Genomic DNA, 16312 nt, shown 5'->3' on the forward strand with positions numbered 1-16312 from the left:
CACAGTTGGCAGTTATGGGACTTGTAGATTTGCTTCATTACATCAGGTAAGAAAAATCAAGTGACAGTATTTGTAAGTAGTAAAGGACCCAGAAATACAGACTTTACATGCTCTGTTTGCTAAGGTTTACTGAGGCCATTGAGATAAATATAAGTCTAGGCCAGATGCAGCTCTTAATGAACGTACTGTATTAATGGACCCAGGGAAGGATAACATACTGTATGAATAACATGGCTCTAGACCAGGGGTCTGCAACCTGCGGCTCTTTAGCCCCTCTAAAGTGGCTTTGACAAACATTATATGGAAATTAATAACTAAATAAATATATTACTATTAAATATATTTATTTATTACTAAAATAAATGGTCATTTTGGCATTCAAGTTAGCTAAGACCATTCTGTTTCTTTCGCAAATCAGTCTGGATACTCTCCATAAAGATCCGTTTGTGCCAGATCAGAAAATGATCTCGCCAATCAGCGTTGGTTGTGAGGAATTTGAAATACAAACAGGCTGGGTGGGTTTAAGTGTGACGACAGTGAGGAGCGGTTGAAGTTAGCGTGTGATAGATGGTGATACACAGATGGTTCATCCAATCACCTGCCAAGTAATTTTGAAAGTGTCTGCCCTTTTCCAAACAATACCAAAGGAGATTTCCCAGATGATTATGCGAAGCAAACTATCTGGCACATCAGGTTAGATAGCAGCAGACTGCATAGAAATTCATCAGAATGCAGGAAATGTAGTGTTTGCTCAAAATTTCCCCCTTGGACCCCCAGACACCCTTGCCCCCCTTTATGTGTCCCCCCAGGGTGCATATACCACCACGCCTGAAAATAAATCTAAGGGGAAGCATTACCTTCATTTTAAGATCAAATATGTTTTACGGCTCCAGTCAGATTTTGTATTCATTTTTTGGGCAAAAATGGCTCTTTTGATGGTAAAGGTTGCCGACCCCTGCTCTAGAAGATAACATGGCTCTAGAAGATAACATGGCTCTAGAAGGATGTATTAAATTAAGAGTTTATTTCAGTACAGCAATACAAGAAGTTACATGAAGTTACAATGAACAATAATCAGTTACAAAAGAACATCCCTAATTAACAAGCAAAAAAATATACATACATTCACATTTGTTTATGCCTTCATTTAAAAAAACAAAAAACAGACCTTTATTTAAACAGGTTTAGACCCATTGAGATTACAATCTCTTTTTCAAGAGCGACCTGGCCAAGAATGACAGCAGTACAGACAGGTTCATACAGTACACATTACAAACAATAGATCAGCTCAAAAGTGCCTTTGGGTAGATGAGGCTATAAAACAGGGAAGGAAAGCTAACAGACGAGTCTGAACCACAGCCCATCGACAGAGTCGTGCTCCTCATCATCAGAAGAGCTTGGGGATTGTGTGTTCTTATTGATGTGCTGTTAGTGTATAAGACTGCAGTAAGATTTGTGGTCTTTTATTTCAATCATTCATTGAACCAGAACCATGTAGAATTAAAAATATAAATGTCATGATTAAGATGTCTGTAGCATATTTAGCGCATTATCAAATCTAAATGTGAGTAGGAGAGCAGGATTGTAGTGCTCACTGCACGCTGGGGGCTGGAACATCACTTGAACAACTAGGACATAAATCTACATCTTCCTAACCCTCTATTCACAACAAGACGACATTGATATTTACAGTAGAGAAAACAAAATACTGATTGAAATATGAATATCAGATACATTAACCAACTCTACTTCTACATAATGAAATGTCCTTTTCAGGGTTAATGTCTTTTGTTATCCCTTCATTATCGCACCATGAAGACAATTATAGACACATTCAGACAGTCAGAGAGACAGACAGATATTAAGACAAACAGACAGGTATTCAGACAGGCAAGAAGCTGAGAAGTAGACTGGACTACACCTATATGTGGCATCAATAGTCCAATCAAGGTCTAAACTTTCTTTAGTAGGTTTTATGAGAGAAAATCTCCCTCAAATTTGTTGAAACCTTCCTTTTAAATAACGGACATCACTTTAAATTCCTGATGACCTATCATCTCTGTGTTCTCTTTGATCTCCCCGGTGGCAGTCGTTCAGTTGTCATGGCAGCATCGCCAATAGATAGAAAGGTAGATAGGTACTTTATTGATCCCCGAGGGGAATTTTACTGCACAATACTGAGGCTGTCCAGGAACAAATTCTTGCTCAGATTGTTTTTGACTCTGGAAGCATTTAATACCTGAGGACGGTCCGGTTGATAAAACCAACAGTCTATGTGGAGACGTCTGGGGGACATGTTGGGGACAGCCTACAGGTAGTGATGGCGAAATGAGGCTTTCTGAAACACCGAGGCTTCTATAGAACATTGTATCGCAAATAGACTCATTACTCAAGGCTTCATTAAATGCTTTGTACACTACTGACACCTGCTGGCAAAAATAATTTAGAGCAGCCAGTATAGATCATGTGGCAACAAGAGCACTGAAACATTACTGATTGAACTAATTTTGACTGACAAATTGGCCACTGATTGGCAATCTGGCCACACCTGTAGTAATTGGCGTTTACTGCATATAAACCAAGGGAAGTGGGAATGTTATTGTATGATGTGTCTTGTTTTGTCACCCTAAGTCTGCAATAAAGTTGAATTGAGGAACAATAGAGTCCTACAGTATCTGTAGGATAGTTGAGAACAAACTGACTCATCATCATCTGCCTGGACCTACGATGAAGATGTGTTAAAACAACTCTTCTATTGCTGGAGCGGTGGCTATAAGGAATAGCCAGCCAGTAGCCTGCACTAAACGATGTGGAATGATTATGATTTCACTGTAGGATATGATATACGCATAACCCGTAGATTAGGCTAGGTTTGTTTATTTCTGACTAAAATATAATATTGTACAATGACATTGAAAGGGTCGTTTTATAGATTTTTGTTCTGAAGCAATTATGTCACGCTTTTGATTTCTCTTTTCAGAGTTTACCCTGCCTTGGAGAATAGTCTACTCTCAAATGGGACAGCTAGGCTGGCGTGCACAAAAACTATAGTGCCAGCTGGAAGAGGTGGGGGTACACGGGTTTGTGTTTGTGCCAGTAGCCAAGTGGAACCTTTGATCTTGGGACGTTCGCCTCATCAGGTAGCGTCGTACACAGGCCCGGTTTCACTTTGACAAGTCGAGTGTCCAACCAAACCGTTAACGTGACCGAGGCCTCGTTTGTCGTCGATCACGTGCTTTTCGGAAAAATAAAGCGAGTCTCGATACAGGGGTTCGCCGGAAACTGCCCTACGTGCTCGACAAACGCCTCAGAACTTCAGTCTCATACGTAACATCACTACCTACAGGGTCAAATACTTGTTAATGAACATGTACATAATAAAGATGATTCTGACGGCAGGATGGGGGTTGGTTCTGATGGGACTGGTGATGAGATGGGGGATTAGTTTAGACCGTGCCTGGCCCATCACTGTTCCACTGGAGAACCAGGACGTTCTCCTGCTCTGAAGTTCTCCCGTTCTCATGTTCTGCCCATCTTGTGGAAGCCTGGAGTGTTGTGGTAAGTCTACAGAGAGGAGCGAGAGGAACACCACACCACCGCCGTCACGTTTACAGTATCATCTATGTGTCTGTGTGAGCGTGGTTTTGGGTGAGTGTGTGTCTATCCTTGTGTGTGTGTGTGTGTGTGTGGTCCTACTCACCCTCATGGCGGTGGATATCCAAGGCAGGAAGCGTGACACCCTGGTGTAGACGCCAGGCTTCTTGGCCATGGCGCAGCCCGTGCCCCAGCTCACCACGCCCAGCAGGCGGTAGCGGCTCGCCTTGGACAGGCAGTCCTCTGCCACGAATGGACCCCCACTGTCCCCCTGCCACACACACACACACACACACACACACACACAAACACAAACTTCAGCTAAAGGCCCAACGATGATCTGCATAAGCCCTAACGAAGCCAGCTGTGAGCAGTGTTGAGGAAGGCAGTGTTGACGCCAGGGCTGCGGACCTGGCACGCGTCGATGCCGCCTTTCTCATAACCGGCACAGAACATGCTGGTGGTGATCTGGTTGTCATAGTAATCCGGGGCGTTGCAGACCGCGTCGCTGATGATGGGCACGTTCGCTTCCTGGAGGACGTCCGCCAGCATACCTGGGAGGGGGAACACTATGTTTCAGAACACAGTTTACATTCAAAAGAAAGAGAGAAACAGCTGGAGAAAGAAAGGGGGAGGAGTGAGGTGGAGGGAAAGAGAAAAAAATACAGAGGCGAGAGAAAAAAAGCAGAGAGAAAAGCTGAATCCCAAATCGCGCACTTAGGCGAAAGTGCAGAGCACTCGCGGCCTTGTGGCCTTACATGCGCGTTCCCGCTAAGTCCACAAGGGCTCAGGGTAGTTCCAAAACGGAATTGCTAGGTCCACAAGTGCGCCACGGCGCCATTTTGCGCACTGTAACCGCACTTACCGAAAGTCCGCAATTTCACGGACTTAGGAGCAGAAAATACCCACAGCCCACTGCGTCTCATGTGACACAGTGCTTGAGTGCATCTGAGTCATGATCCGAGTGCATCACACATAAATGATGACATTTGCAGATAACACAACATTTATCTTGAAATCCACATGCTGCAAACATATCCCACCCAACCAAATGTTTTAATTATTATTAAATTAAAACAGACGTCAATCGGTCAATTTGCAGAGCTGAAGGGAGCGTCAGAGCAGCCTCTGCGTCGGAGGAATGCGGCAGCCAATGAAAACGAAGTGGGAGGGGCATTGAGCGAAACTGGGAGTGCTGTCCCATCTAATTCACGGCCCTGCACCCTCTGGCCCTTCCAGCTGACGTCAATTAAGTGCTCAGGCCTCAGGCCACAAGTGCGAGGGGCCGCAAGTGCGGTTTGCGCACTCAGATTGGGATTCAGCTAAAGAGTCTGACAAAGAGAGGAAGAGAGAGAGAGACGCGCAAAGGGAGATCGGCGAGTCTCACCGTAGTATCCCAGGTTCCCCCAGCCCGTCACCGTGCCCTTCTGGCCGTCCACCAGTCTCTGGCCGTAGGTGGGCAGACACACGGGCTGGATGTAGTCTGCCGGGGAGGAGAGGGGACAGTCTGTCAGTCAGCTACTGACCACGCCAGGTCTAACCACTAGAGGGCAGACGTGGCCCAGCGTGCTACCGGTCTCCATACCGGTCAACTCTACAGATGAAGAGGGTTCCTAGTCATCGTATCAAAAAAACAGGCGATTCAAATGAGCGCTGGAACTCTGGATTTGAGCTTTGCGTTAATATTCCCCACCATAGTTTTGTACTGTAACTGTTGATCTGCTGTTCTTTGTACACGGTGTTATAACACATGACCACTGGCTGCACTCTGGAGAGTTGATCTCTCCCTTGTGCCGTCCTTCACTCCCCGCCTGATCTGATTGGACGGTCTAGGTGTAAACAAGCAGGTGGATGATGGGGGCGGCTCCCTCAAGCCCCCTCAGTTCTGAGGTGAGTGCATGAGTGAGCCGAACGGAGACACGTGGAGGGGACAACACTCTGGAAGCAGACACCAGATACCCATGGAACAGATACCCGCGCCCTCCGTCCTGGTTAATAATGTTTTACTGTTCCAGGAGATCCCGGGAACGTGAAACTGACAGTGAATCTATTTTGCGCCGTTCTGATATGATTGCATCTCAGTTCCCGGCTGATGAGGCGGTCCTTTGTCAGCCTGGAAACCCGACACCTCCGGGAGAGAGTAGGCTGCCAGCATCCCTCTCTCTCCCCTCTCCTCTGGTCTCCCTCCTCTCCTCTCCTCTGGTCTCCCTCCTCTCCTCTCCCCTCCTCTCCTCTGGTCTCTCTCCTCTCCTCGCCCCTCCTCTACGATACGATATAACTTTATTGTCAGCAATGCTGAAATTGGTCTTGCGACACAGCTCACATATGCAACACAACATAGTACACACATTCGACAAACAAAAAAATTAGTACTGCATCCGTACACACACACATAGGCCTACATACATGCATTCTAACATCCATCCATACATGAGAAACGTGAAAGACGAGGGCACAGATTACCGTTATTGTTTTACTGACTATGGCTCAGAGCTAGATTTAATTTTAAAGTCGCACAGAAACGGACGTTTGAGATCATCTAACTTCTGAAGTTTGACGTATTTCCAACGCAAACAAGCTATGAGGGTGGGACATAATGTTTATGAGGAATTTGATTGGAACATTAACAAGTGGACGGGTTTTAAGAACTTTAGAGAGATTCGATAGAAGCATAGCATTGATTGACGGGTGGATGTCGTGAGATTATTGGCCTAAAATCTAAGGTACCTGTTGTCGTCATTGCACGTGACCTACCGTTTTCCAGGAAGTAAGAAATTATATACCTTGATATAAGATTACAACAAAAGTAGAATTTTGTAATTTTTTTGGCATACATCGTTGAATAGGTGAACACTATGACCAATTATGTGAACCAAAATGGTCATTTCATTTTCATTTCAGTGTGACTTTAAAGGAGTAGTAAAGGGAAAATCATGTTTAGCCCTGTTTTAAGGTTACTTATGATCATATACAATGGTTCAGATCAAAAAGTTGACAAAACTAGCACTTTTGAGAAATGGCTGATCCAAAAGTGCTAGTTTTGTCAACTTTTTGATCTGAACCATTGTATATGATCATAAGTAACCTTAAAACAGGGCTAAACATGATTTTCCCTTTACTACTCCTTTAAGGTTGACTGATGAACAAATGACCTCTGGCTGATGATCTCTGATGACTAATGATCTCTCCTCTGGCTCCGAGACCAGTCAAACTGAGCCCTCCGTCACTCAGCCCGACTCTCGGCCCCTCGGCCTGTCTGTCTCCCTGCCTGTGTGCCTGTCTGTCTCCCTGTCTGTGTGCCTGTCTGTCTCCCTGCCTGTGTGCCTGTCTGTCTCCCTGCTACTCCGCCTGTCTGTCTCCCTGCCTGTGTGCCTGCCTGTCTCCTTGCCTGTGTGCCTGTCTGTCTCCCTGCCTGTGTGCCTGTCTGTCTCCCTGTCTGTGTGCCTGTCTGTCTCCCTGCCTGTGTGCCTGTCTGTCTCCCTGTCTGTCTCCCTGCCTGTGTGCCTGTCTGTCTCCCTGCCTGTGTACCTGTCTGTCTCCCTGCCTGTGTGCCTGCCTGCGCGCCCCCCCCCCCCCCTGCCCCCCCCCGTACCGGTGAAGCTGAGGGGCTCCGCCAGGGCCAGGACGGCGATGTCCCGGCTGTTGTCGTCTATGCTGGGGTCTACGAAGGGCAGGTAGCTGCTGTGGTAAACCACGGTCCGCACCTCCGCCACCACCACCGAACCGTGGACCGGCTTGTTGTAGATAGAGCCCAGCAACACGCGCCACCTGTTGTGCAGCCGGTTCCGCCTAGCGGGGGAGGGGGGGGGGCGGGGGGGGCAGGAGGGGGGGGCAGGAGTTGAGAAGAGGAGAGAGGAGAGGAGGAGACAGACAGATATACAGATGGAGAGATGGAAAGAGGAGACATACTAGTGTGTAAGAATGTGTTGCCATCATACTTGAATAATGTTAAAATATACAGCAACATTACCCTTATGTATTGCATAAGTGTCTGTACTAAGTGTGTACATCTATATGTATTGGTGTGTGTGTGTGTGTGTGTGTGTGTGAGTGAGTGTGTGCATGTGAGACTTTATGTATTGTGTGTGTGTGCGTCTGTACGTACTGTGTGTGTCTTTACTGTATGCATTATGTGTATTGTGTGTGTGTGTGTGTGTGTGTGTGTGTGTGTGTGTGTGCTGCTCTCACTCGGGGAAGCAGTGCGCTGCGCTGACCACCCAGCGGTCGGAGATGAGGGCGCCGCCACACTGGTGCACGTCGTTGTACTGCAGACTGACCTGCCAGGGCCAGCTGCCCTGCCGCGCGTCCACCCCGCCCACGATGCGGTCCTCTGTCAGGCTCCGCCGGCCGCAGTCTGAGACCAGAGAGAGACGGCGGGGTTCACTGATATCACACTCAACACTCTATCAACACTATCACCTCCGTTACAGAGAGAGAGAGAGCAGAGCCAAATCAACCTTAACCCTCGCCCGGAAGGATGAGACCAGTTAATCAATACCTTCCGAGTTCAAACTCTGAGGTAAATCAAATTCACCTCACATACTTTGAAGAAGAGAAGTGAGAGGAGGCATGTGTGTGTGTGTGTGTGTGTGTGTGTGTGTGTGTCTCTCTCTCTCTTACTCACCAGACCGGGTCTGTGAGCAGGTCTTACCTTGACACAGCACAGTCAGAGTCTGACCAGAATCACAATCGCTGCAACATCAGAAAGAGAAAAAGAGAGAGAGAGAGAGAGAGCGAGAGAGAGAGAGAGAGAGAGAGAGAGTGTAAAAAAAGGAGAGGTACAGTACAGTGCCAGTGTGAGTGTAATACACAGCATATTATTGCACCTTGACCATAGCTCAATGGCATCATCAGAGCGTCCCAATTATCACAACGTATCAATTGGTATGCGAGTGGTTCTAGTTCTAGTGGTTCTAGTTCTAGTTCTAGTGGTTCTAGTTCTAGTGGTTCTAGTTCATACCGTCATTGTTACATTGTTACTTCCCTGTTTTTGGTCCCCTACCTGATGGAAATCAGAGGGATGGCTATTAAAACAGGCTCTATTAAAACAGGCTCTATTAAAACAGGCTCTATTAAAACAGGCTCTTTCTGTTCCTTCACACAGGTTGTACCAGAGCTTACCACTTGGGGTGCTAGCCACAGATCACTTTTTTCATTGCCAATACATATTGCTTTGTACGCAAAACAATATTACTTTTGTGTCTAAGTAAAAGTTAGAGGCGGCAAAAGTCAAAAATATAGCGCTGTTGGATTATCAGATTAATAAACCAGCAAATGCCTCCTACTGTAAAGACACTTGCTTCCACTGCTTCATTGATATAAAGAGCCGATTCATTACTGGTGCGGGACAACATGCTTACTGTGCACTTGTTAACAGTGTGTTACTAGGGGTTACAGTGTGTAACACAGAGTGTGTTGCCAGGGGTTACAGAGTGTGTTAAGAGTGTGTTACCAGGGGTAGAGGGAGTCTTTGATCTTCTTGCCGTAGGTCAGCTCTTCCTGTTTGACACAGAAGAAGTCTTCACGCTCACTGCTGCCCTCTGGCAGGCTGGACACTGAGTAGTTAGCCACACTGCACAGGACAGACGCGTGCGCACACACAACCACGCACGCGCGTATGCACACGCACACACACAGATATGCATGCATAAACACACACATACCGATTAAAGGACAATGCTATGCAAATATGTTAGGATATGTTTGGGATTATGTTATTGCTAATATAGCCATATACGTATTCACATCTGTGTCCTGACCTGACGAATCCCATCTCCTCACAGCTGATGCTGGCTAGCAGCTGATTGGCTTCCGAGGAGCAGACCTGTCTCCACCGGTGCTGGGCGGAGTCAAACACACGCAGCCGCTGATCCGCTGAGTTCACCTGGACTGGAAGGGGAGGGGCCAACAGGGATCAGCTTTTAGACCGTCTCTCTCTGCTGATAGCTACTGTAACTACAGTATATCTTCCTCCTTCACCGAATCATACATTATATTCCTTCTTCAAATGACTCTATCCTTGTTTGAATAAAGAATTCAGTACTGTTGTCAGTTTGTCTCTGACTGGAAAGTGTCTCTCACTTACCATCATATAGTCCCATATCCTCTTCTTTGGTGCAGTACGTTACTTTAGAGGAAGAATGAGGAAATGGAGCAAAATCCATATTAACCACCCTAGCCTGTCGAGTACACTCGTGGAGAATGACCCATTCACGTCCATCGGAATATACTCAGTCAGAATGCAGTCATGTAGCTAGAAGATAATTCATACTATAACAATGATCCTGACACCTGATCATGAGAGCCAGTAGTGTGTCATGTTTTCTACTCTAGAGGTCATTGGGCATCATAGGTGAGCATTACATTACATTACATCACATTACAGTCATTTAGCAGACGATTTTATCCAAAGCGACTAAAAATAATTGCATTTAACATAGGAAAAGCTAATGTACTACTACTTGCCAGAACTCACAAGTGCATCTTCTTTCTAAAACAAGTGACTAAAAGCATAATCTAGTGCTGAAGGCAAAGTGCAAGAATAGCAATCTAAAGTACAGTACAATACAGCAGCTATTTTATCCTGTATTCTCAACAGGTATTGTTGACTGAGGTTGGTGTGTTTGTGTGCTGAGAAGTGTGTGTGTGTGTGTGTGTGTGTGTGTGTGTGTGTGTGTGTGTGTGAGAGATCCAGAGTTGTATTCATCACATGTAAACATACAGTGTACAATCACAGTGAAATGTACACTGTACACTTACATGTGACAAGTAAAGATGTGATTCTGAATCTGGGTGAGTGTGTGCTGGATGTGTGACAGCAGAGTCTGTCTCACCTACGGCCCAGACTGCCGCTCCGACTGCTCCGAGTAAAACCAGGGTCACACACACCCCCACCACACGACACGGGGTCAGCACACAGGTCAGGGATATCCCTGGGCTTCCTGTAAAATACACAAACACACACACACACACATGCAAACACACACACACACACACACACAGTTACAATTAATGTCAATCTGACATTCCACACTGACCAATGCTTACACACAACACTGCAGACCATGGACCAGGTCTAGCAACATTGTGAGGCTCGGACAAATTGGATCGATAGTCTAAAGACTGCTGCCTGCCTGTCTGTGTCGCCATGGAGCTCAAACAAACTACAGAGCTGTCAACTCCCCCACCCCCCTCCCTCTAATGTCACGATGTCCCCAAAACACCAGGGTCACCAAAGCAGGGATCAAGCCAGGTCTATAACATGGCAGACATTTTTTATCGAGCTTAAGGCTAGCTGTTGCTTCAGGAAGCTTGCACGTGTCTTCAAGCTTCAGGGTTAAGTTAGTGTGGTCCACCACATGTACAGTACACTGTGCTGTCTCAGTACATTAGCAGAAGAACTTCGAGGAAGGCCACGAGCCTTATCATTAACAAAACACCGTTTCCCATCATACACCGTCACTACAACGCCTGTTGGTCTTCCAATCAGTGGAGAGTTAGATCAACAGGACAGACAAAAACAGGAGGCTTGGGGTCAAAGGGGAGACGCCACTGAGCCACCACACCTCACAGTGGAAGCGTGAGGCGTTTATTGGAAGAAGAACAATTCTTTGTAATGCCATCCCGTCATCCCGTCATCCTTCCCTTCAGGGCAGCGGGGAGCAGACAGACAGTCAGCCATCTGTTCTTCTGGATCTTTTTCTTATTGGGTTCTTTTGGGAGGAAACCCTTTGGAACACGAGGAGAACATGCAAACAGAACGGCCCGGGAGACCTTGCGGTGACGGTTCAAGGTACTGCGCCGCCATGCCGCACGTGAGCAATTTCAGGGTTCAGTGTCTTGCTCAAGGACACTTTGCCACTGCCGGGAGCTGGAATCGAATCGGGGACCTTGTGATCCCCAGCTGGATGCTCTACCTCCTGAGCTACGTGCCTCCCCCAGCCCCAGCCCCAGCCCCGGCCCCGGCCCCGGCCCCAACCCCGGCCCCAGCCCCGGCCCCAACCCCGGCCCCGGCCCCGGCCCCAGCCCCAGCCCCAGCTGTTGGTTTGGGGTGATTCAATAGGGAGCCCACCTCATCCTGACTGTTGGGTGCATTTCCTCTCTAGCCTCTGGGTGGACATGTTTTACAACCAGGCCAACTTAAATTTGCATTCATTGATTGTGTTTTCACCACTAGATGGCATTAAGGGGTGAGTCATTGACGTAGGACGCTATTAGGACGCTAGGCTCAATTAAACAATCTGATATCAGGTGATTATTAATTAGTTTTGACAAAATGTGAATAAAATCAATGAATGCAGCTTTAAGTGACTGTAACTGACGTTGATGGTACAGGAAGAACGGAGAAATCTGAAATTCAGGAAGCCACAGCAGTACATGTTTGTTTTGAGATCAATTTTGTCATTAATTAATTTACTAATCAATGTCAGACAGCTACATCCATTGCTCCATTTTATCCTGATATCAATTTACAGCTAATATGTTGTTAGAAGATTTCATAATCACGGTTTGTCTCTGTGACTGTCATTTAAATGCTGTTTAGTACTCCATGTTTCCCTCCTGGCTGACCTCACCATCAAGTTTCAGTAGGCTGGTAAGTGTCACCGGCCATCACAGCTAGAAATCGAGTCCACCCATGGACTGACGCTTAGAAAGGATACTGTACATCAACAATTTCATTATGTGGTCATTATGTGGTTCAGTGAGTCACAAAAGCAGTGATTGTCTGATACACAGAACACACCCACCGGAAAGACAGCTGTCAAAGAGCTTGACTTCACCCTAACTTATATAACATACAGTACAGCTCTAGGGCCTACTGGACTGCTACAATGTTACTGTACGTAATGAGGTTGACAGTTTGAAAAGACTAATACTGTTTTTGGAGTAGGCAGTCACCTGTGAACCTGAGACAGGATGACACAGCAGTTTTTACAGACAGGCTATTGCTTCGGCCTGTTGACACTAGGTAAAGCCCAGAAGCATGAACCATTAGACCAGAAGCTGGAAGGTTGCTGGTTTGAATCTCGAGCTGGGCCACTCATGGTTCAGAGGGAAATCTTGCCTGTAGGGCTACTGTACACCTTCAAATGTTTTTTCCAGCTGGTGCGCAGGAATAACAAGGTCCAGGTAGCTGAGAGAGCGTTGCTGCTCCTGTAGGACTCTGGGTAATGACAGGGGTCGGGGCTCAGAGGCAACCCATGGTCGTCATGGTAACAGAGGCGGAGTGGATGAAAAAAAGTAGAGTCCGCACACTGGAAGTAATATGAAGGACTATTCCCAGGAGTTTATTTTAACGTTCTTCATCTACTTGATCATTCTTCATCTACTTCATCTTCATCTACTTCATCTTCATCTTCTTGATCGAAACGTTAAAATAGGAAGAAAAAAAAAAGCAATAGTCCTTCATATTACTTCCAGTGTGCGGACTCTACTTTTTTCATTTACTGTTTGCTGGTTTGTCCTGCACTTGGCCCACCCAGTGGATGTGCACGCTTTTTTCTCTTTCTATGATTTACAGAGGCGGAGTTCCCAGGACATGACGTTCTAGAAGGCGGTTTTCTAGAAAAAGACCCAGGCTTCCAATCCTCCTCCTGCTCCCCCACTACGGTGAAACGTTCTGTGCCAACGGACAGAGAACAAACCAACCTATTGTCTCCTGCTCCACCTGAGAGGAGGCTGTGTGTGTGTGTGTGTGTGTGTGTGTGTGTGTGTGTGTGTGTGTGTGTGTGTGTGTGTGTGTGTGTGTGTGTGTGTGTGTGTGTGTGTGAATGAGTGAATGAGTGAGTGAGTCAGAGCAACACTAGACCTCTGTCCAAATACCAACTAAAATCCTTTCAATTACTTGTTTGCTTGACTCTGTCTGGCATGTCAGGTGGGTGGAGTTAACATTTTTTGGAAAAGCCCATTGGTCCTATTAGCCTCTGACAAGTAAAGCATAGATATGTAATTGCCCAGGTTTGGTCAACACACAAACATTGAGACAAGAGCAGACGTAGCCTTCAGCTCAAACGTAGGGCCCGACAACTGACCACAGAACCGAATGAGTCAGAACCTATGAGTCATCACCTGCTCTGAAACCAAAGGTACAGACCATAGACTCTACAGTAAACACACACACACACACACACGTCAATGTCTGTCGTGACATGCTGCAACCAGTAGTTACAGCTCTCTGGGATCACAAGCCATAATCCAACTGTATCCCACCCCACCCAGTCCATCCCACCCCCAAGCCCACAGACACGATCAAAGGCTGTATAATGGTATGGTTATAGTGGTATGGTTTCAGTGTGTCTCACTTCTGTCAGAGAGCACAGGCACAAAACCTCTGTACTGTAGAAACAGAGGGCTAGACAGAGCATCCTGAACTACATACAGATGACTGTAGCTACCTGAAGAGGATCTGTCAGCCATGGCGTGGACGTCCATGTCTTTGACCTTCAAGGAATGACCATAACACAGAGGACCACTGACGAGGGACAGCCAATCACACGGTGGACTTCCTAACGAGTACCGAGGTAGGCACTTGGCCAGTTCGCTTTCAGTCCAGTCAGGGTCATTTTGAATTCAAATGTCCAAAGAATTGGGGTGATCTGGAATTAGAACGTCCCCAAAATGCTAGGTGATTTCGATTTAAAATGGAAAAAACGCCCACCTCTGCTGTAAAATAACTTTACTGTTAACCTAATGAGATGCATATGAGATTTACTGTACTTTAAATTAGAATGACCTACAGTACAGCCTAGATTCTGAAGCTTGAACTGAATGTGACTTAATGCCATGCAGCCCTTGTAGGGATTATTTCATTCCATATAGACATTGTAACATAAACCAAGTATTCAACAGATAAACACACAGCTAATAACATGAGGTGACAGGGTGTGGAGAAGACAGGCTTCTGAGAGAGTGAGACAGATGTGTGTGTGTGTGTGTGTGTGTGTGTGTGTGTGTGTGTGTGTGTGTGTGCGCGCGTGTGTGTGTGTGTGTGAGAGAGAGAGAGAGAGAGAGAGAGAGAGAGAGAGAGAGAGAGAGAGAGAAATGATCTGATAACGCAGAGAGGATGATACAGGGAACTTCCTGTAACCTTAGCGTTCAGAACACAGCGAGGAAAGCACATACAAAGAGCTTGATTCAACTGTGCATCCAAGAAGCAACAAGGATAGGGTTCCACTGCCTGATATGAAACCAAGTAAAATCATTTGATCTGGGACAACCAGATGTAGTCCAGAGAAGAAGAGGCACGTTTGAACCTTCTCATCTCAAATGACCCAAACTCTACCGGCGAGAACAAAATGGTGCCCATCAGAAATGCCGCTAGTGGACAATTCTATTAATCGTTAACATCGTCTGATGTCAAATACGGGGAAAAAACTGCCAGGCAAGCACTCACTCACCCTTCTTCGTCTCAGCCATAGTTTCCCCCTCAGAAGTGGAGAGTGACAACAGATACAGTGTGGCTATGTTGAAGGGTCCCTTTTTGTCCAGCTTGCTCCAGACAGGTAGACTAGCCAGCCTTGCTCCTCTCCACCTCCTCCTTCTCTGGAGGAGAACAGCTAACGTTAGTCAGGGCAGACATGGGTTAAATAAGTTCAACAAACCAAAGGGCAATATGGGTTGTTTTCAGCACATTGCCTACCCCCAAAAAGGCTGAACTGATGACTAGGCTAAGAATACACTGAAACAATCCTTCTGAATCAAAACAGTGTCTTAGTCAATGGTTGGCTTAGGCAATAATAGACTAAAACACATTTTGATTTCTTTTCACAGTGAAACTGTCTATAAAAAAACAATTATATAAAAAAAGACAGGTTACATTAGGCTAGGCTCGTCAGTGTAGGCCTAGTAGTCTACACTGGTTAAGCTTGATCTATGTTATCTTTGTAAATATGTAGCCTACAGGTTCACACCTAAATATCTACAGGAACATGCTTCTCACAACCGTTGGCACAAATAGCCTCCTGCCAATTTCCAAATCCCCTACCTTTTTCTCGCAACAGGTGCGGGGCAGTTTTAGAGTGAGTGACATTACGATCTAGACGGCTATTAACTGACTAAAGTAACTTACTTGTTACGTCGATGTTGCCTGCTGATAAGGGAATAATAGCCTATGATCCCATGGATATTCCAAAAATTCCTTCTTCACAGGTGGCTGACCACAACTCGACGAGAGAGGGATAAACAACTTTAGTTATTATAGGATACTCCACATTGCTTCAATCGATTACCAGTCTAAAAAGAATAGGCTACAGATAGGCCTACTTGGTAAGAGAAATATAAACATAAAAAAAGTTTATCAGGTAGTTTATGGTCCGCCGCCGTTGCCGTTCTCTGCCCTCTGCTCATTCCAGTGAGAAACGGTCAATAGCGCAGAAAGGTATAGGCCTACAGGATGCATGACGTCATGATGTTCCCCTGTGGACAATGGGACATCAGGCGAGCCCAGACTTCAAGGTTTTCACTTAGTCAATAGAGGACACGGGGAGAAGATGATCGGCCACCTAGTTTCACACCTGTGCGTTAAAGTGACTGTGACCTTTAGCCCTCTTCAGTCCTGTTGTCGCATGCTCGCTCATGCCAGACTACAGTCCTTTGCCGCTCCATTCACTTCGCCGTCAAAATAAATCGTTGTCGGCCTATTTAGGAGAGGCGCTCATATTTACAAGTGTCAGATAAACATGAAACTTCACTTAGCTAAGCAAAAGGGTCTATTTAAACA

General features: G+C 46.2%; 1 protein-coding gene across 2 annotated transcripts; it reads right to left on the minus strand.

Annotated features, from left to right (window-relative positions):
* Nucleotides 1-3371: 3371 nt before the first annotated feature.
* On the minus strand, nucleotides 3372-15938 carry hpn (hepsin). Of its 2 annotated transcripts, none has more exons than XM_084443777.1 (13): nucleotides 15662-15938; nucleotides 14991-15130; nucleotides 10428-10535; nucleotides 9680-9721; nucleotides 9354-9483; nucleotides 9047-9166; nucleotides 8246-8286; nucleotides 7783-7948; nucleotides 7187-7383; nucleotides 4982-5077; nucleotides 4006-4148; nucleotides 3701-3865; nucleotides 3372-3564 (listed from the first exon to the last, which is right to left on the minus strand). In XM_084443777.1, the coding sequence occupies exons 2-13, from the start codon at nucleotides 15007-15009 to the stop codon at nucleotides 3520-3522; spliced, it is 1272 nt and encodes a 423-aa protein (XP_084299903.1). In that variant the 5' UTR covers nucleotides 15010-15130; nucleotides 15662-15938; the 3' UTR covers nucleotides 3372-3519. The 2 variants fall into 2 exon arrangements, with proteins under 2 accessions (XP_084299903.1, XP_084299902.1); XM_084443776.1 differs by having other exon boundaries at nucleotides 14991-15135.
* Between the last annotated feature and the right edge of the window lie 374 nt (nucleotides 15939-16312).

This window comes from Borostomias antarcticus (assembly GCF_949987555.1).
Source record: "Borostomias antarcticus genome assembly, chromosome: 10".
NCBI classification, from domain to species: domain Eukaryota; kingdom Metazoa; phylum Chordata; class Actinopteri; order Stomiiformes; family Stomiidae; genus Borostomias; species Borostomias antarcticus.

What these genes read in the sequence shown, in the direction of transcription:
- hpn (XM_084443777.1), bottom strand. An exon ending in GAGGAGATGGGATTCGTCAG is followed by an intron (nt 9,167 to 9,353) that starts GTCAGGACACAG and finishes TGTCCTGTGCAG; the next exon opens with TGTGGCTAACTACTCAGTGT. An exon ending in AAAGACTCCCTCTACCCCTG is followed by an intron (nt 8,287 to 9,046) that starts GTAACACACTCT and finishes CTGATGTTGCAG; the next exon opens with CGATTGTGATTCTGGTCAGA.